Genomic DNA, 21,032 nt, shown 5'->3' with positions numbered 1-21,032 from the left:
CAGGAAAAGAATACACAACACACTTCTGGGCAGGGGATTAGTCCCTGGATTTCTGTGGAAGATGGAAGTTGCAGAATTTGGGCAATTTCCATTGTTAGAAGAGGAAGAAAAGCATTCTGAAAGGCAGGTTGGCCAGAGAGGTCAGAGTATCCTTGCACTGTTGAAAGTGAAGGGGAAGATGGGGAACGGAGTGCACTTATTTAGCAGAAAAATCGAAGAAGGATTAAAATTAAATGAATAACCAAATAAAATTGAGAGGTTGAACTGTTTGTTCAACAGGCAAAATATTCTAGATATTCTAGACAGGCGATAAACCCACAGAATTATTGATATATATATGTGGGTTTGAAGGAGGAGGTGTAACTAAAGAAAAGATTGACCAAATTGAAGTTCAGTGGCTGGCTTTATTTTATACTTCAGAATTGGCTAGCAGCTACAGATATTTTTGGTTTAAATTCTAATAGGGAAAAATTGAAACAAAAGCTGATGCCATAGCAGATGACAGTCACAGGTAATGTGATAGGGCAAGCAAGTGAAGATCCTCTAGCGCTTTCATGAAAACGGAAAAGTATAATCTCCTAATGCCATGTAACTGACGCTAAAGGTCTCAAGCACATTACCTTGGTATTTCTGCTAGTTTAGAAATTGTGATTCCTAAACCAGAAAAGCACCATACAGAAATACCTCTTAAGAAAAGGGGCAAGTGTCAGAACCACAGTCAAATGTAACTGCAGGAGCATATGATTACGACTGTACAGCATTTGCTATGTTTAAATGAATGAATTTCAAAACCAGTAGTAAAGGCACATTATAAGCATATTGTATTCGTGAGAGCTACTTTAGCAAAAACCTGACAATTACAAGTGTAAGTTACTGGATTTAGATTTAGAACAGGAACAGCTGGTAGTCATTTCAGAACATTTTATGAAGTAGCCTAGACAGCCACAATTATACAAGGAAAAAAGAAAAATGAAAAACAATAAAACTAGCCTGTGTAAGAGAGGAAGTAAAAGAAGAACATTGAAATAGGTAAGCCAAAAACATGGGAAATCTCAACCATTTTTAAGAGAAAAAGTCAAATTATGACTTCTGGGGCTTCACATAAGACCTTGTTTTTTTTTTAAATGACAAACCACGCTGGTCCCTCACAAAACTGTTGCTGTAGAATACTTAATATTTATTAACACAGAAAAACACCCATGTAATTTTACAATTTTTTTTTCTTTTATGGAAGCACAGGCCACATTTGCAATGAAAATTAAAGAGTGCCCACTGAAGATGAACAACACAGAGGATTTATTAGAGTCAGAATGCCAGTCAGAGGGTCCAAAGTGTTTTAGAAGGACTGGCTAGGAAGGCATGCTGACTTGAAACTCTTGAATTATCACCCAAAAAACCCCAAAGGGTGAGAGAAAGAGATTGTATACCAAGACCGATGGAGTTAGAGCATTCAGATGGTTTGCCGTTAAAGTCAGTGGTTTTGAAGAACTAGGCATCTGCTAAGCAACTGATCATACAACAAACCAACACAGCATGCATTCAGTAACAGTTGTTTAAACAGTTAAGTACCAAACTACACAGGCAAAAGTCCTCAGCAGACAGCTGTCTTCCAAACGGGATCCCAAAAATATTAAGATTTAAAAGAAAACCTTAAAAATCTTCCTGCATGAGATAAAACAAAAACATAAAATCATTACTGACAGTACTCATAGGTGATACAAAAGCTGTGAACTGGTAAATGATGATGATGTTATGCTGAAAACTATATTAGAACAATCTGTAAAACAGAAAGAGGCAAATACTGTTAAGTATATACTTGTCAAACAATGACTAAACCCACCCTAAAAAGCAATTATTTAGAAAAGCATTTAAGTTACAGCAGTCATCTAAACATTAATAGTTTAATGTCATGGCTCAGTAGGATGTTACACTCCTTGAACACACCTCAGCAGTGGTATTCCACGTAGCAGTACTTATATACTAGGAATAAAAAGTATATACACATCACTGTTCAATTCTCATGATCTGTACTTCAGTACTGACCTTGAATTGGAAAGAAGTCAAAAACCAGCTACAAAAACAATTAAACAAAAACATAAAATCCACTCTACAGTTACAAAGTTAGAATTGAACTATGGAACCATCCAGACTGAATGACAAGGTACTGGAGTATTTTCTTTCTGTCCTGAAAGTTGATAAAAAATGTAATGTTCATGGTTATGATTAACTAAAAAAGAGAGTAGTGCAGTTATTTTACTTCTTATGCTTTATCTAATGTCAGAAAACAAATTCCACAATATATTAAGAAAGAGCTTATCAGACAGGTCACTGGCATTTTGTGCACTCATGTATTTTGGTTCAAAAAAACATGTATCACTTGAAAGACACACACACTCACAAAAGAAAATCCCATCACACATACCCACAAAAAGAAACCTGTTCAAACCCACAAACAAGCCTGAGTTATTGAGTACAGCGATATATACAATTAATGTCACTATACCTAAACTGCAGTCTAGATTGGTAGGTTGAAATACTGTTTTAAATAAGACTGACACTCAGTCAGTAGATAAACATTTGTCTTGCTTATGGCTCTGCTTTGACTACTTCTGCAGAGTTTTGATCCTCTGTGCACATAAAAAAAAAAAAAGCTGTAAAGAAATGGGAAGGTGTAAGAAAATTTCATGCCACTAAGCAGAAGTAGCTTGGTATCACATAAACAAGACAAAACAAACAGACGCAGAAGGTGAGCACATGTTTCTGCAGCTATAGATTATTCCAGAAAATACTGTCATTTCTTGAAAATAACTAAAATATAAAGCAAAAGCATGACAAAGTATTTTCATGATAGTTTCCCCCCCCTTTTTAAGCTATTCTAACAGAAGACTATGTCCTAGCAGCCTGACAAGTCATATAGTCATATATAGTAATTTTGCATAATTACCAGTTAAAGAAAACCATATTTTGCTATTTTAAACAACAAAAAGACAATCTCCTCCTGCTTTACTGGTTTTATATTATTTAATGGGGAAAACTCCATAGACGAAAAATGCAATGTAAATATTTAAATCTATCTTTCTCACTTCACTACATGAAACTGTAGACCAAAAAGTTTGTAAATCAAAACATCCAGACAAGGTATTTTCTGAGAACAACCAAATGAAAAATGCACTAAGAAAACTAACGTGGTTGTAAATTTACAAAACAAAACAAAACACAGAAAAATGTCATTACCCAGAGAATGTGTCAAATTTCTCCGAGAAAACAATTTAAAGGCATACATACTAACTTCACTGTTCAGCATCAGAAGTTTGCATTTAGGGTAGGAAATACAGCCACAATTAAGCTATTAGCAAATCCTGCTCATATTGTTTCTGTAGTTTTGGTTCAAAGGCCAAAATCTTCAGAGATTACCGTGAGTCTAGTACTTAACCCTAATTAAATGTAATAATTAATAGGAATGTATAATTATGTTGTGGAGCCAAACACAGAACAAAATCAAAGTGAATCCAAATTCACTATTATCTTGCCTTGCAGGTAAGAAAACAGGATGAATGCAATTAAGTAAATAAACCCCAAGAGAACAAAAATTGTTCTGGGCAGAGATTGTTTCTAGATTTCTATGAACACCAACGGCATTAAAATCCAAGCTTAAAGGATTGTAAGCCAAGCCATTTTACTGATGCTGACTGTGGGGGTGGTGGGGCATTGACACAAGAGAAGCCCAGAGAAGCTGCGAATGCTCCATCCCTGGCAGTGTTCAAGGCCAGGCTGTATGGGGCACTGAGCAACCTGGTCTAGTGCACAGTTCCTGTCCATGGCACGGAGCTGGAACTTTAAGATCCTTTCCCATTCAAACTATTCTGTGCTTCTATGAAGCATGCTGTTAGTCAATTTAATGAAACAGTAATTCCAGTGAATCTTTATTCCATTTGCAGAAAATACACAGTCTTACATTTAGATGAAAGCAAATTTACGCCTAAATTGTCTGTTCTGCTTTTCTATGAAATAAGCTGCTAAACCAGGAGAGAGAGTCACCTAAATGAAATCCATCTTTGCATCACTTAAATGTTTATTATCTCCTTTAATTTATTTACCAATTCAATGCCAAGATAAACAGAGACCAAGAGGAAACCGAACACAGTACAAAAAAAAACCCCTCATGTTATTTCCTCTCAATATTCTCTTCTTACCAAGAAAAACAGAAGTATGTTTAGGTGCATTTTGTGTTTTCAGAGGGGGAAAAATACATGTATAAAGTATTGTTTCTTACACCTATCACGTTAGGAAGATGTACAACAGCTTTAACTTCAGGAAATCACTTAGTACCACAGCAGTCCAAATGAGCATCACAGAGCGGTCTGGATTGGAAGGTACCTTCAATAATCATCTATGCCACCCATGACACCAGGTTACTCAAAGACTCCTCCAGCCTGGCCTTGTACACTTCCAAGGATAGGGCATCCACAGCTTCTCTGAGCAGTCTGTTCCAGTGTCTCACTTGCCTCCTTGTAAAAGATCTTTTCTCTGAGTCCAATCTCAATCTACTCACTTTCAGCTCAAACCCATTGCTCCTTGTCCTCTTACTGACAGACCCACGTAAAAGTCTTTGTACAGGTTTCTTATATACACTCCTGGTATACTGAAAGGCTGTTCCAAGATCTCTCTGGCATTTTCTTTTCTCCTGGCTGAAAAATCCACACTATCTTAGACTCTCTTCATAGGAGAGGCGCTTCATCCCTGATAATTTTTGTGGCTCTTTTCACTCTAAAAGGTCCCTGTCTTTGTACTAAGGACCACAGAGATGGATGCAGTATTCTAGGTCCCAGCAGATAAGAATCACCTCCCTTGACCACCCAGCAAGACTTCTGATGTAGGCCTGGCTTTCCAGGTTCCAAGTGCAAGTTTTCATTCACCAGTACCCCAAGTTTTCCTGTAGAGGGCTACTCTCTCAATCCATTCATCCCCCATGCTGTACTGATGTCAAGGGTTGTCACAAACCAGACAATGCACCCAGGACTTTGGACTTGGCCCTGCTGAACCTTGTTGAGGTTCCAATAGGCTCGCTTACCTCCCGTACCAACTGTACCTCTCAGACTGGTGTCACATGGTAATCTGCTGAGAGTGCAACTTCCCACTGCTTATGTCATAATGAAGGTATTAAACAGTATGATTTCTTGAGGGACACTCATTACTGTTTCCACTTGGGCATTAAACCATTGACCATAACTCCTTGGATGCAGCCATCATGTCAATTCTTTATTCATCAAAGAGTCTATCCATCCAACTTCCCTCACTCCAATTTAACAGTAAGAATGTTGGGAGGCCACAGTATCAAAGGCCTTACAGAAGGCTAGACAGATGACATCCCTACCTCTTCCTTTGACCACTGATACAGGTACTCCATCATAGAAGGCCACAAGATTAGTCAGGCAGTTAGTCCTTTGCACGTCTTGTTGGCTGACTCTATAATGAACACCTGCAGATCTTCCATATGTTTCAATAAATGTTTAAAGAATATGTGTTCCATGATCTCAAGCCTAAATTATAGCCTGAGTTTTGCCTTGAGTTTTAACGTTGCCAGAGAGGTTTCCCTACTTGGTAGGATTTTAAAAAGTTTATCAAGTGTTTGTCATGGGGTTTTATACTAAATGCTTTTTCAATGACATGCAACACCTGTAACTTCCCAGATCAAAGCTCCCACAAAAAAATCACTTAGAGGACTTAATGGATTGGGGGAATGGTAATGAGATAAACAGATTTTGATCTCTAAATCTCCCTTTTAATAATGGGCTAAGTAAGTCAGAGACCTGTTTGGTGGCCTGTACTCTGGGATTAACTACTAATCCCATCACTGTTGAAGATGACCAGGTGCATACATCAGAACCACCCCTCAAAAAAAAATGGGCAATCACAGAACAGGAGAGATTCAAGTGGCATGAAGATTGTTGCTGTGTATGAAAACTCTTCTAAGCATCAGGTTCTATTAACACATAAACAAGAAATTAAAAGAAGGAAAAGAAAATTTACCAGAGTTATTAAAATATAGGTGTAAGAATAAGTCCTTTACTCTTTGGCCTTTTCTTCCCAGCACAACTACACAGCGTCTCTGTTTCTAGGCTATTATTATTTTCTTTTTAAAAACAAATAATCAAACAAATACAAGTGAGAAGTATTGTAAGAATCATAATTTTCCCTCCTAAAAGATTAACTGAGTTAAAACAAATTTTACAAAGGAGTACTTTGGGTTTGTTTTTTTTTTGTTTGTTTGTTTGTATTTCTTCTTTTTGCAAATGATCTTTGAAAGGTTTTAACCATCAACATAAACATTTCATTTCAACACCATCTAGACAACACACTCCAAAAACACAAGCATCAGATCCTCCAAGTATCTGAACAGCTGTGTAAGAATCTATTCAAGATACGTGAATGATGCCTTTATTTTTCAGCATTTAATTTCAACTGCTTTTGCTGCTCTGATCTGTGAGACTAAGAGGCACTCATAGCGCCTCTTTGGATTTGGATTTACTTTGCAAATCCATTATCAGAACAAAATTTAAGTTCCATACTTGACCACCAGTTCCCCAAGCCAGACCATTTCCCAAAAAGCATAAAGAATGATGGCATCTTTTCCAACCTCTATGTCTTTTTCTGGCCTTCTGAGTTACCAGCTGCTGCAGAAACCTTCTGTTTGACTTTCTGGATGGTGCTGTTCACCCAGAATTGTGGGCTGGAATACCTTTCAGCATTCTCTTTCAACGTTCTCCAATATAAGCAATATAATGAACATTAACATTGAAGACTTAGGAGATAAAAACTCTCCTGTGATGGGTTTATAGAATAAGAAAATAGAAAGTTTCCTTAACTCACAGACATATTCTCATTCAGTTTAAGGATTCTTGACAAAGATTATCATTAGAACAATGAATTAGCTAAGGACCAAGAAGCTTATGCAAGTGTCTAGTGAGCATATAGCTCAGGTACAGTGACAGACACACTAACAAAACTAGATAGCAATGTATACTCTGTGCCATAAGAATAAGTACTATTACAATTAAAATATTTTTCCTAATGTATAATTTCAAAGTGTACTTAAAACATGTTGACTACATTATACCTTAGCTTATAAAAGTATGATCAAGAATGAGATATCTTTAGGTTGATCTCATGGCTATATAGTAACTAAATGAGTAATTTCTACCTCAATTCCTGTTTACTCAAAGAATCTCTAACAGGTTGACTTTCTTTCACATCCAGATACACCAAGTTCCTACAGAACAGAAACCTGTGCTCTTCGCTCGAATTTAACTTAAAGGTGGCTAATCCTATCTGGGAAAACACTATTCTGATGCACATTTGGTGATACTTACCAAGATCTGAGCTGTATTTTTCCATTAACTTCAAAAGACTTAAGGATCTAACTGCACTCAGCTCTTTAGAGAAGAGAAAACTGGGGGCAGAGGGGAGAAGTATAACATATTGCAAATTTTAACTGCCCTTTCCACAGTTGCCTTTCGGAAAAACAAATCCTCCTTCAATAGGAGTGGAACTTTTGACAGCTGGAACTGAGTACCAAAGTACTTCAACAAGGACCAAAATGGCAGTCTCCTAGATACAAAACAGAAGACACAGATATCAGTGGGAACAGGGCCTTGGGTAGAAATCTCATCCATGTATTCTAAGGTAAACAGACTCCGACTCTGGCACTAGTCAAAACTACCTAGACTCATTCATTCCTATCAGATGCTTCTTACACACACAGATCAATCTAAATTACAAATAGCAAAGCTCCCAGATGAAGCTGCCAATACACAGCTCAGCTGTGCTGAGGCAATAGTGATACAGTCCTTATCTTTTCAATTTACTGAATCACCAGTTGCTTCCACTTTCATCAACTTTCTAATGTTCTGTTGCTTATTCAAGCAATACATGTATTGCACATCATCTGCTTTCCAAAGAAAGATGAGCTGAACCAACACAGTGGGGCTCACCTAAATCATGTAGTCCACTACAGTAGTTTGTCAGATGATTCTGCCTTAATGGACTGACAAAGAATGAGTCTTTCTTGGTAGGGGTTATTTTTGTTCCTGGAATAGCCACACCACCTTCTCAAGTACAGAATGAAATGAACAACAGTACTTTTCTGTTGGCAACTGCATCTGCATCAGGGTTCTGGGATAAAACTCTGCACTACTGATAAACAGTAAGTAGAGTGTATAAATTAGGTAGTTTAATTATTCCCTGCCATTTGTCCTTTGAAAACTTACAAAGGACAAAAATCTGTAGAAAATCATGCTTCAGTTTAGCCTCAGTATCAGCACTACTTATTGAGGGAACAATGTGCTTTCAGAACACTTCAGATTTAAACTTTAGTTTAGCCTGAAAAAACATTTGTGCTGTTCCTGGAACTCTCCAGAAACAGGAGACTTTCCAAACTTTTAACTTCTAAAACATTGGTACCTCTTGGACTTCTTTATCCAGTTTTAACATATCTAACTTAATAATATTTAAAACCTGTAGCATGCTTCCTTCTTTTTGGCCAACACCATGTATATGGCTTCCTAGTGTTGCCTATATGTTAATTCTTCCTTTGTTTTCTCCTGCTTACCTCTTTGTTCTTGCCAGGTTTGATAATTACAGTAAATAAAAGGTGAACACTGAAAAACTTCTATAATTTCATCAGTAACAGCTGCTCATACACAGTTGCATTTGTGTACAAGAACAGACTTTCTTCAGTCTTCTACCATTTAGCTTAAGGAAGTTCATAGAAAAAGATATTGTGCTTATAGCATTCTATTCCTGCAACAAAGCTGATCACCATTAATTGGACCTCTATCTCACTTTATTTCACACCTCTGTGATTTGTTTTTTAGAGATTGCAAGATAGTGCTTTCCCCAATGAAATTGCTGTTACCATACAACAACACAATCAGTTTGAAGCAACTAAAGGAGGAGAATTATTATTTCTTCATTTTGCAGCACACACTCAAATGCCCATTCTCCAAAGATTTCTCTGCTCAGCGTGTATTTTTTCATCCTACATTTATCTAACATTGTTTGCCAGTGTAACGTAAAAATTAGGGGTTATGTCACTTGGCTCTTTGAAATGTAAATAAAGCCAAATTAGTCTGAATTCTTTAACTGTTCAGACCCTCTGCCAGTTCCTATTAACTTTGGTGGGTGCAGATCACTTATCGAGTAGTAAAAACAAAAGAGCAACAAACCCTTTTTAATGGCTGCATACAAGGTATCCTTTTCTGGTGCACCGAAAAGAAATATTCTCAAATATTTTCTAAGTATATGTTCTTCACATTATCACACTGATATCCAAATGATGATGTGTTTTCCTCCCCGACAAAAAAAAGTCCTTACACAGGGACATATCTGTGTATATGAGAATACATCAAGGTGTTAAACATTCAGAATGAAATTATATTTCCTTAGAAACAGCTTCTGCTAAATAAGAGATATTTACCTATCTAGCTACAATATGTATGAAGAGGTAAGTTAATTATTTGTAAATATCTACTGTGTCCATTACCTAAAATTATTTGAAATAGTTCAGTGTGAATAGGGCAGACTGATAAAAATCAAAGTTACAAGAAAAATAAGGAAGCTTGTTTCTCCAGCTGAAGAAGTTACATGAAACAAGAGTCTGCCACTGTTGGCTTAACAGACCCATTTCCTCTTCAATGTATCTACACAAAGCCTGCCTCTGTGAATACACCAAGTTCTGCATGTTTAACGTCTAATTCGGCTGACACATGTTTAAGAAATAATACATATAGTCACCTTATGTCCATAAGCATCGTTTGGCATAAGATTGACTGCTGTTCATGCCAATTCAAACAGCTTATCGTCTATCTCATTTCTGTGCTACAGCAGGGAGAATAGAAGGACACTTGTATCAAGGCAAGTCTCTCCACTGACACATTCGCAATCTTGAACATAAGAAGTACCTAAGTTTAAAAAAAAAATGCTTTGCACGTGACACAATACCAACCAATATGCTGCAAAAAAAATAGCACTGCCACACACCTCTCCAGTACCTAATCTGGCCAGGGTCTACAGACACATAGGCATAGCTAGCATAACACCTGCAGATTGTTTTCTTAGCTACTCAAGGCATTTCCCAGTGAGAAAATAGTGTACAATATTAATGTATACAGTCTACAGGCAGACTATGTCCAGGACTGATGGTTTATGACTACAGCCTGTCATGCAGGCTCAAATGTTGCTTTCTGAGTCCCTGGAAAATTTACATGGATGGCAGGAAAAAATTACATAAGGAAGTATGACAAAAAAATACATACGTAAGTATATAGCTCTTACTACTTTAAAATAAATATGTACATAAATGCTTAAAATAAAAGCACGCAAAACACATTGGCAGAGGAGAACATAAAACATTAGAACACCTCTTTGTTTTCTCCCCTAATTATAAAAACAATGTGTTTTTACAGCTAACAGTAAACAACAGATATTAACAACTGTAAACTCTGGAGAACAATCACAGGGTTTTACAAAGTTTTCATCAGTAATGACATCCAGAAGAGTTAAAATACAGATTAAAACCAAATTCAGTGGAAGACTGAATTCATTCCAAAGTGTCTCAAAACACTACAGCCAAGTTGTGCTAGCTGAAACTACTACTATGTAATATGCTTCAGTGCATATTTATGGATTCTGGCTTTCCACAATTGCAATTGTAAAAAATACTTTGTCCTGTTCTAATATATTTTTAAAAAATCAAATAATGATGTACAAAAAAGTACCTAAAAGTGTTATTTTAATGTTTAATCAGAGTGTTTATTTTTAAACTAATACCTAAAAATAATCTTATCACACAGTGAAAGTTTTACACAAATTACTTCCGACTTTGAGCTCTTTGATTTCATGAAAAGTAAAAAGATATCATGAGCACATTAAGCAGTGTGTGTGTGTTTGTGTGTGACACAGTAACAATTCGGAGAAACCTACATTTCCAAGAAGGCACTGTGTCTTTCACAAGTTAAGGAGGGAAAAAATAATTTTCCTCTGAAGCAAAAAGATTAATTTTTTCTTTATGTTTGCTATGCATATGCATTTTTATGTGTGTACATCTAATTTTTAAGCAAGTGTAATAATAAAACAACCTAACACAGATACACTTGTTTGTGCCTTTAAAGGTTGATAATACCTTTCACTTTGCACTTGCAACTAGTCTGAAGAACATGCATAGCCACTTAACAAGGCTCAGCTTATACACTGCACTAATATTCTCTTTAAAAGTCAAAGGATATTCCTTAGTCCCATATTTAAAAAACTTAACACGCTTAGGTTTTTCAGACCTATAATACTTGAGAGAGTGGGACTGCAGAATTGGCACTTCCAGAAAAGAAAAAAAAAAAAAAAGAAAAAAGAAAAAAAAAAGAAAAAAAAAAAAGAAAAAGAAAAAGAAAACCCAAGCATGTTCACTTATGCTTACATAAAATTAAGCAGCATTAGTGATTTTCTCCCTAAAAATGAGGAGGAAAGAGATAAAATGGGACAGTAAACATTTATTCAGTATTAAAAAATCAGATTATTTTAAACATGTTCAGATGGTTTTCCTACCACCAGCTTCACTATTTTTAATGAATATATTTTCATTTGAAAACGGTTTCATCTGTCTCATAACCATGTGAATGACCCATACAAACAACAAACTTAGTAACCGAGCATTTGCTTATGCTAGGGAAACAATGAAAGTGACTAAAAAAAAAAGTGCTCTAAGGTACTTAAGATAAACCCACTTATGAAAGAAGTTCCCCTAAATTTCTTTTAGAAATTGAAAACTTGAGTCTATGAAATACCAAGACACCAGGAGTCATTCACTACACACTGCACTTCTCAAGACAAGATCATTAAGTGTTAATCCAAATGCGGACATACTCTTTCTTTCAGTCAAACATATGACAAAGGCTGACAAAATATAAGACAAAAGAATGCATGCACAGTAACAATTTCTGTGCTGGTTTTATTAACCAGGTATATGGATGTGCTGTTAAGTACATGCAGCCAAAAGTTCACTCCTCCAGATCTCTACATCATGCCTCCACTTTCACAAGCCTGCTGGAACTCTTAGCTGGTATTGGTGATGAACACAGAAATCTTTTATACAGGAACTCAACAGAGTTTTCCCTAATTCTTTCTATGGGTTGGCTTCTCTCCTGTTCTTCTTCAAATCACCACACATTATCTGGTCCAAAGTGATGCTGTAACTGGACTCCAGTCTACCACCACCAATACTTCATGTTAGCGGTGGGAGGACCTTGCAAAGTAGCTCAAGTTCTGTGTTCCTAACTGCAGAATCTCTGGGTTTCTTCTCTAGGTAATATATATTGGTCTCGTTCAGTGGATTTCATACATTTCTGAAAATCTGGGAGAAGCTTCTAGCACTACTGTAAGAGAAATTGAGAATATACAGGAAAAATCTGGACCTGAATAACATGTCAAATGTATGAACTGCCTCTCCTGAAGCAAGTGTCTATCATTAATCATACTTAGACATCCATAATATTAAGCAAGGGCAATCTATTTTATCTTCTTCGTGCATGTCAGAAATCACACCATGCACTGCCATAAGCCAAAATCAGGCCAAAATCCAACAGAACATTATTACTATGAGTGCTGCATCCACGTCCACTACTTCCCTCCCAGATCCATCAGAGATCCCAACCTTCTCTATATCCAGAAAATAACCTTCAGGAAATAGCATATTCATATGGAAGCACTAAACCGTATTCAAACTTTTCCTTCCAACTTGCCTTACCTCACTGAATAGGCAGTTTACTTCCCCAGTATAAACCACTACTTCCAAATACGTAGCCCAAGAAAAGCATCTTCCCCGTAAACATCCCACATCCATTTGGAACATACTCACTCATCCACACACCAGACAGTAGTGCAAAAATACATAAAGGCCTGTGAGTCCAGGCAGGAACTATTGCCAGGGAGCTACACGACACAGTGCATCAGACTGGACAGGGGCAAGCAGATTTTAATTCAAAAGCCTTATTTTAACATAAACCAAATTTCTATTAGATAAATACCACCTCTACATACTTGCAGCTCTAAAATAGCAACCTCTGTTTTAATTAAGGAGAAACGATACAGGCGATTTTATTCCCTGACCAGTGGGTGGATGCCAACGGTATCAAAGATCCTGTAATCATCCAGCACACTTCAGGTTACCCCTCAGCTTGCCATGTGCATATCGGCCTTTGCGGCTCCCTTTCCTTGATAGAAACCGGTACGCAAGCTGAGCCCAAGCCCCTTATCCAACTTTACCTCAGTAAATAAAAATCACAATAAAAAATGCAACCGGTGAGCTAACAACCTTCCCGAAGCCCACGGAACAATGCAGATATCACACCCGCCACCATCGACCTGCACAGCGACTCCCCCTGCGAATCCCTTCCCTAATCCGCTTCGCTACCATCGCTCTCCCACACACATCGACATTTGCCCCTCGCCCCGCAGCCCCCTCACTCACCCGCCATCCATTCCCTCTCCATTTTGGAAGGCCGCTTCCCGTTCCACACCGAACCCACCCGCCGACGATGCCCGCAGGCGGGCACACACGTCCCGTTCCCCGCGGCGGAGGCTCGGCCTGCGGCTCCCCGCGGCGGGGGCGACGAGTGCCCAGAGGCACCTCAGGCATTGCCGCTGCCGCCCCGTCCCCGCCGCCGGGTACCTGCGCCCCGGCACGGACCGCGCCGGCGGCGATGCCCGGGCTGCAGCCCGGCGGCACCTGGGGCGTGCGCGCCGGCGGCGGCCCGAGGCGAGCGGCCCGAGTCGAGCGGCCCGAGCCGGGAGGAGGAAGCTCCGCACTCACCCAGCAGCAGCAGCTTCAGCTCGCGGCGGGCGTCCCGCTTGTCCCGACGCAGCTGCCGCTCGATCTCGTCGTTGATCCGCCGGGCTTCCTTGGCTTCCTCGCTCAGGCAGCACGCCATGATGGACTCCAGAGTCATTCTTCCTAACTGGTTCAGACACAGCCCCCACCCCCCCTAAACCCGCACGCACACTCGCACACACGCACCCCGCCGCCGCTCCGGCCCCGGGGGGCACAGGCGCTCTCCGAGAGCCCGGGGGCCGCCGCAGGGCAAGCGCGCAGGCAGAGCAGCCTCGATGCCACAGAAGGGCAAGAAGAAAGACAGGGCCGCTGGCGGCGCGGATCCCCGCTCCCTGCCGCTGACACCCGCCGCTGCCAACTCCTCCTCTCCTCTAAATCATGCACCGAACAACATGGAAACATCCACCGCGGCGGCAACAGCAGCGCTACCCAGCCGAGCCGTCCCTCGTTCCGCTGCTCCCCTTCCCTCGCCGCCGCCCGCAGCCTGCGCGGTCCCCGAGTGTCCCTGGCGGCCGCCGACACCCCCGCCGCCCTCCGACGCGACCACCCCACCCCCGTGGAAGCGCTAATGCCCACTAATCCCTCCCCCGCCCCGCACACGCACACATCTGCCCGCCGCTCCCCGCCCCCAGAGCGGGAGCCCGGCTCCGGCGGGGTGGGCGAGACCGCCGCTGCCCGGCAGGAAGAGCTTTCCCGCAGCCGCTCCTCCTTCCCGCCGCCTCGGCCGCTCGCCCTTCCTAGAAGGAGGCGGGGGTGGTGGTGAGGGAAAGCGGAGCTCGCTATTAGAATAAGCGCTGCCGCTGTTCGGCTCCGCTCCGTTCGGCCCTGCCCGCGTTACCGACAGAGCAGCGGAAAGGGAAACGGTTGCACTAGCAGGGGTCGAGCTCGACCGGCTTTTAAATGGTTGGGCTCCGCGGGCGTGGTGCGGCAGGAATATGGCGGCCCGTCTCCTGCCGCCGCTCCCGCTCTCTCTCCGCCCCGCTGCGCGGTGGGGGCGAGCGGCCGGGGCAGCCGATCCCCCGCCCGCGCTGTGCCGCCCCCCAGGGCCGCGCCGCCCGCCCTGTGGCGGCGGAGGAAGAGGGTAGGGGAGGAGGTGCGGGAAGACACTGAACGGATTCTCCCTCCAAATGGCTGCGAGCAGCTGTGCCTGCTCCGGTTCGTCCTGCCGGGCAGCGCCTTCCCTAACGCCTTGTTTGTTTTCGCTTCCTTTGTTTTTAGTCGTGGGCACACATTTTTATTCGGTTCCCATCTTAGAAGAGATGAATTGGGTTGGCAGGGACTGGCGGAAAATGTGGCCGGCTGAAAGGAAGGAAGGAGTAAGGAGCCGAAAATGCCTTTTCCACCTTTGGTCGGAATGGGAAGGCAGAGCGGGATACACGCACACCGTCAGGCACCCGGAAGGTTTAGCGCCCTGATTCCTTGCTGGGAAGGCAAAGCCGTGCGTTCGGCACGAACGCACTGGGACACCCCACGGAACGCCACCGGTGTGGCCGATACTCGGCTGCGGTGAGTTCTATTCGCCCCTCGCCCCAGCCTCTATCTCAGGCCCAATCTCTGGAAAGCTGTCCCCCATGTAGCTTTCGGTAGCTCTCAGGGTGATGGCATACAATCGAGCAGAATGCACTGAGACACCTTCTAGTTTTTGTGAATTCATAAACTCCTCACAGAATTCCCACACCTGCACTTCCTTTGACCACCTCCATTTTAAACTACTTGTATCTAGGAATGTTGCCAAATCGGCTGGGAATCTGGTACTAGCCTAGGTAGTGGGTAGAAAGGCACGTCACTCTCTATCTTTTAGCTCCAGGTCTGATACCTCACCAGCACCTGCTGACATCTGTTTTGAAATTCATATGCTCTTTCCTAAAAGCTTCCATATGTACTGACAAAATTATTTAAGTAAGGTCTGCCATAAAGAGTAAGACAATGAGGGAATTAAAAATAAACAAAAAAAAATACAATAAAACAATCAGGAAAAGAATACATTCAACCAGTTTTTTAGAGCATAAAAAAACTCATTACTTATAAAAAATTGCATAATTTTCATGTGGATCTATATTGTACTGGCATATATAGTGTATAAAAATGATGGATACAACTTGCAATCTTTTTACTTTATTCCAGTCAATGACTTTTAGTCAAAATTGGGTAGTTTCAGCTACTAAGAATAGATCATATTTCACTCAAAGCAATAGATCATATTTCACTCTCTTTTAAAACCTGTATGTATAGAAGTGTATCTATGTATTCACCTGTATTGTGTACTGGTCTCAGATGTATTAATATTACATGCAATTAAGATTTCTAAAGTGCCAACACTGAACTACAGAGACAACACGTAAGAAGAGGGGGAGGTCACTTCAAGAAAATAATTATCAGGGTTTTTGAGATAAATAGTAGAGTTTTCTTCTAAATGCCAGAGTCCAAAAGAGTGAAGGTGAGTATGGTAAAGCTCACAAGAAATACTTGATGGATGTTTTGTACATTGTGCCCAAATCCACAGCAATCATCTCCAGGAATCACATCTTGAAAAAAGATTAGGAACAGGTCAATGAGTTTCCAACCTTTAGGTAAACTGAATCAATATCCTCTCCAAAACTGAGGGCACACTGTTCTAATAAAAACTGTAATAGTCTGCAGTAGAAGAAGTTGGACTAAACTTTCTTAACTGTTTTATATGCTCAGTATAAAAGGCATGAACACAGTGTATACCTCAAATGCAGAACTGTCATTTAATTTTGCATTTTTAATGAGACAAGACATGCCACAGACCATAACTGTAATCTGCATGTACCACTTCTATTGATATAACTGGATTTCAAATCTTTACAGAATAAATATCTTCAGATTTTTAATGGATGAGCCATCTAGTCCTGAATATGACGTCAGCAGATAGCTATTATACACTGTTTTACTCATTTGCTTCATGATTTAGTGGAAATCAGAAGAACCCCATTATAGATAATTACATGATAATAAACCTATGAGGAAATTTCTTTCCAGACCTCAGTTCCATAATGGTTGGCTTTTGTTTTGAAATGTGAAACATCCTTTATAAATATTTTATCCTAATAACAACTATCAGTAAATAACTGAAATCTTTATTGCCTATGCAGGTAATTATTATCCATAGATACTGTCCATACTATTACCTAATCCTGGACAGATACTTCCTGATAAGCCCCCCTGTAGCACTAATCTCATATTCCTCTATCCAAGTAATTTCTAGTGGATGGCTCATAGGAACCCATTGCCTGTGAGTCGTTTTGATGTGGCTTACTGCCACAGGAAATTAAAAGTGAGACTGACAGAGGGAGAAAAGATGGTATAAAACACCTTGCGTCCTTCGTATTCTTACTCATAAGACAGTAAAGATTTGGAAATTACCACTATATTTAATCATGTGCATAACATTCTTTGCACTAAGCTATCTCAGTGTTCAATTTCTTCCTTCCATATGCCTAAAGATATTTATTGTCACTTTCTTCTGTCTTTTCTGCCTAGGAAAGGTTTTCTGTGATGTTTTGACAGGTTCCAAATGGTATCTGAACTTGGTACTCACGTGACAGTAAAACAGAAGATTGTGTATAGCAACGTCATAGGATTTTCGTGATTAGTAAGGCTCCCATCTTAACCAATGGGATATCTTGTGAGTGCTTTTTGGTTGCCATTGTGCATTAAGAAGACATTTGCACAGTGCTATGCAGAAGTACATCCCAGTCTTGTTTGTGAATGCTTCTAGTAAATTTGGAGGCTGCCAGTATGTCTGAGTTGAGCAAATTTTCCTTCCAGTATGCCCTCCTAATCAGGTTTTTGTTTGCTGGTTTTGTTTGGGTTGGGTTTTGTTGTTGTTGTTGTTTTTGTGGGTTTTTTTGGTTTTTTTTTTTTTTTTGGTGTTTTTTTTTTTTTTTTTTTGGTTGGTTGGTTTTGGGTTTTTTTAAGGGGAAAAACCCAAACAAAATGTATCTGCTGTTTTTTGCTGTTAAATGAATAACATCCAGTATTTGCAATTTCCTTTAGCAGACATCCATTTGTTCCAGTGTGTGTAGTTTTGACAAATTATCTTCTGTATGTTTCTCAGTGTTACTTATTTCAAAGTAACAAATTGCCTGCCAAGGTGCTAAGGTACAGACCAATGACTAGGGAAGAGTTGTCCTGCCAGGCAGCGCCTGTTTTCTCACCTGATTTATGTGGAATTTTAGAAACTTCTTTCCTTCTATGTGTTTGTATGTCAAGGTTCTTATGGAAGACCTATTTCTGAAAAAGCTCAAGTATTTTTTGAAACACTTTTGTTCTTCAGACTCATCTCTTAACATTATTTTGCCCTGGCACTAGAAGAGGGGTGTTGTGCAGAGAAGTGCATGTGGCAGCCGTGTGGCAGCCCCCAAGCACAGCACAGTGCGGAACGCGCACCGCGGCCGAGTGCGCTGCACCAGGAGCCAGCATTCTGTCCACAGCACTCCTCGCCAGTGCGCACGGCCGCTGCCTGCTCCAGCAGGACAGGCTGCCAGCCGCATGATTTGGCTCCTTAACTGTATGCGGAACTGATCCTGGTGTATTGTGTTGGGTGGGAATTTTTTTGGTTGCTAGGGTTTGTTGCTTGCTTGGTTGCTTGCTTGACTGAGTATTTTCCCAGAGTTTGCTGTTAGTTTAAGGATTTGCATTGTCTTTCATAAAGTCTCAGTTGACCCTTCAGTCCTGCTTATGGAAAACATCTAGTAGGCACAGTGTGATCCAGACCACCACTTCTGTGGGAATAAGCTGCTGTATCACCTGCATGAGCCAGTTGTTCCTGTATTGTTCTGCACAAGTCTGGTGGAACAGGATCATAAATTTCAATCCTGAAAAAAACCAAAAACCCAAAACAAAGCAAAAAATCTCACCACACTTGACCTAGGCACAAGACACAAATTATATTAATAAATTGGTAGAGTATGAGCTGATACTACAGTAATACGGCCACTCACTGAAGAGAAATACTTAAGTCTTCAGTATTGGCACCAGCTGCTTCTCTGATTACTTTTGTCTTATTGTATTGCTTTTACCATGAAATGGATGCCAATTATGGATGCAGACTTATTTGTATTTTTATTATTTGACAGTTATATAGGTTAAAATCTCCCAAAAGTTTCAGCAAAGCCTGTGATTAAGTGTTCAGCCTAGGATATAGTATGAGGGATACTAGTCTTCAACTTCCGTGACATAAATTATAAATTCATGTTTTGGCATCATAAAAATACTATTGCTTCTGTCAAAATACCTTTTATGTGTATTTATTATGTTCATCACATTCAATAACATTTTTCTTTCAGTTTATTGAATATTTAACAAGGTGGCTTTTATTCTTCATAGGTTTCTTATTTTTATGCAAGTCCAAAGTAGGTTATTCATATATATAATCACACCTATTTCTTAACCTAGAGAGATTGTCTAGTTAATTTGCCGTCAGTAGGACATCTCATGCTCTGCTAGGTAAATGGTATTGTATGTTTGGATTATTTATCTAAGACCTCAAACATCCTATTCTAGCTTTTATTCTTACCCTACAGTCTATTCTTGGATATATGCTTCCCAATTCTGATTTCATATAAGTTTCATAGCATAATAACTCCATCATTTTCAATGGAATTGCACTGTTTTTCATTATCATACACAGTAGTGTCAGATCCTGAGCATTCTTTAAGATATTTAACATACACATTGTAATTGTGTGACTCCTCCAGTTTGTTCGGTGACTATTTCAGAAATAGTCTAACCATTAGAAAGCATAAACTGATAGGCACTCATTCCCATTTTAGTTCTCACTGTGTCACAGGACAGAGAGGCAAGAGTTACACATCACCCAGACAGAGGTAGTTCTTTTGGTATTTCATGGAAAAGTATTATTTGTAAATCTTTCCATCATCCAAAGAGCGCGTCAGCGGAGGTTATCTTCTTGCAATCCAAAGTATGTCACTAGAAGGATCACGGATAACTGTCTCATTGCCCATAATTTTAAAATGGAAGACTGATCCAAAATCAAAGCATTCTTCAATACTTTCCACAATCTTCACCAAAGTTTAGTATGTAAAGTGAAAAATTATTTTTCTAGTGAAGATGAACAGAAAATAAATATCCATTTGCATGTTCATAAAATTATCTTTTCATAAAATTATCTTTTCAATATGTAATTTATACACAAATTAAATACAAGAATTTAGAAGGTATAGGAGTTAATTCTGTACTTTGTATATGCTTCATGTCTTGTAATAGTAGGAGCATCAATATATTTTGCACATTACTACCAAATCTTCTAATAAAAATCATAAATAAATGTGTGAGGGATAAGTGACATCAATATATTTTGCACATTACTACCAAATCTTCTAATAAAAATCATAAACAAATATGTGAGGGATAAGTGACATAAGAATAAAAGTTATGACCTAGTCAATTGTGTTTTCAGATGAGCAATTAATTTTTATTGATATATATAATTTACAAACATTATAGCAGAAGCCCATCATGAGACTGTTTCAAGTATTTATGGTTTTAAAGTGAATGCAGAGAAGGATCTTAAGACAATAGGTGATCAGTGTTTTCCTCTAAGTGGAAGTACAGTAATAAGGGAAGTATCTTTCTTTCTCTATATGAAAATCTATTAGAAAAAATGGTCCTCACTGTCTTATGTAAAGCCATCACAAATACTTGACTGAAGTAGTATTTCCACAGAAGTATTTAAAGTAATGGCGAAAACTGGGTTGGAAGATAGCAAAATAATTGGCTTCTATTTAATGCTTTAGGAAGTATTGAGCAGGAATCAAGGCACTCAAGTTATGTACTGAAGTAAAAATGTGGGTTGAATTGTAAGCCTCATTTTATAACTATAATTACAGTTACATAACTTTGGTTATAACTATAACCTCAGTTTATATAACTATAACCTCAGATAGCCAGATAGTATATTTCTTCAATCAGTATGGGATGATTTGTGAACTTGAATTTGGGCAGAAATAGGAAAAACTCTTATGCCTGAGATGCACAGCTAATAGTAGCAGTGCAGTGATTGCTCTTATTAGTCAAATTCCCCTGCAGTTAACATGGCATTTAGATAGTGCTCTATACTCTTAAGGAAGATTGGTGAGTCTACAATAATATTTAAGGGAATTACGGAAAT

General features: G+C 39.6%; 1 protein-coding gene across 2 annotated transcripts in view; it reads right to left on the bottom strand.

Annotated features, from left to right (window-relative positions):
• Positions 1-13,994, bottom strand: part of LOC128821729 (guanine nucleotide-binding protein G(q) subunit alpha-like) — a 117,664-nt gene extending 103,670 nt beyond the window's left edge. The window contains exon 1 of one of the 2 annotated variants that reach the window (XM_054002967.1): positions 13,859-13,994. In XM_054002967.1, the coding sequence (XP_053858942.1) occupies positions 13,859-13,994 (136 nt within the window). The remainder of the gene's footprint in view (positions 1-13,858) is intronic. The other variant, XM_054002969.1, reaches the window with a different exon arrangement.
• Between the last annotated feature and the right edge of the window lie 7,038 nt (positions 13,995-21,032).

Source organism: Vidua macroura, chromosome Z (assembly GCF_024509145.1).
Source record: "Vidua macroura isolate BioBank_ID:100142 chromosome Z, ASM2450914v1, whole genome shotgun sequence".
Taxonomy (NCBI): domain Eukaryota; kingdom Metazoa; phylum Chordata; class Aves; order Passeriformes; family Viduidae; genus Vidua; species Vidua macroura.
This window is presented reverse-complemented; position numbering and strand designations above follow the sequence as displayed.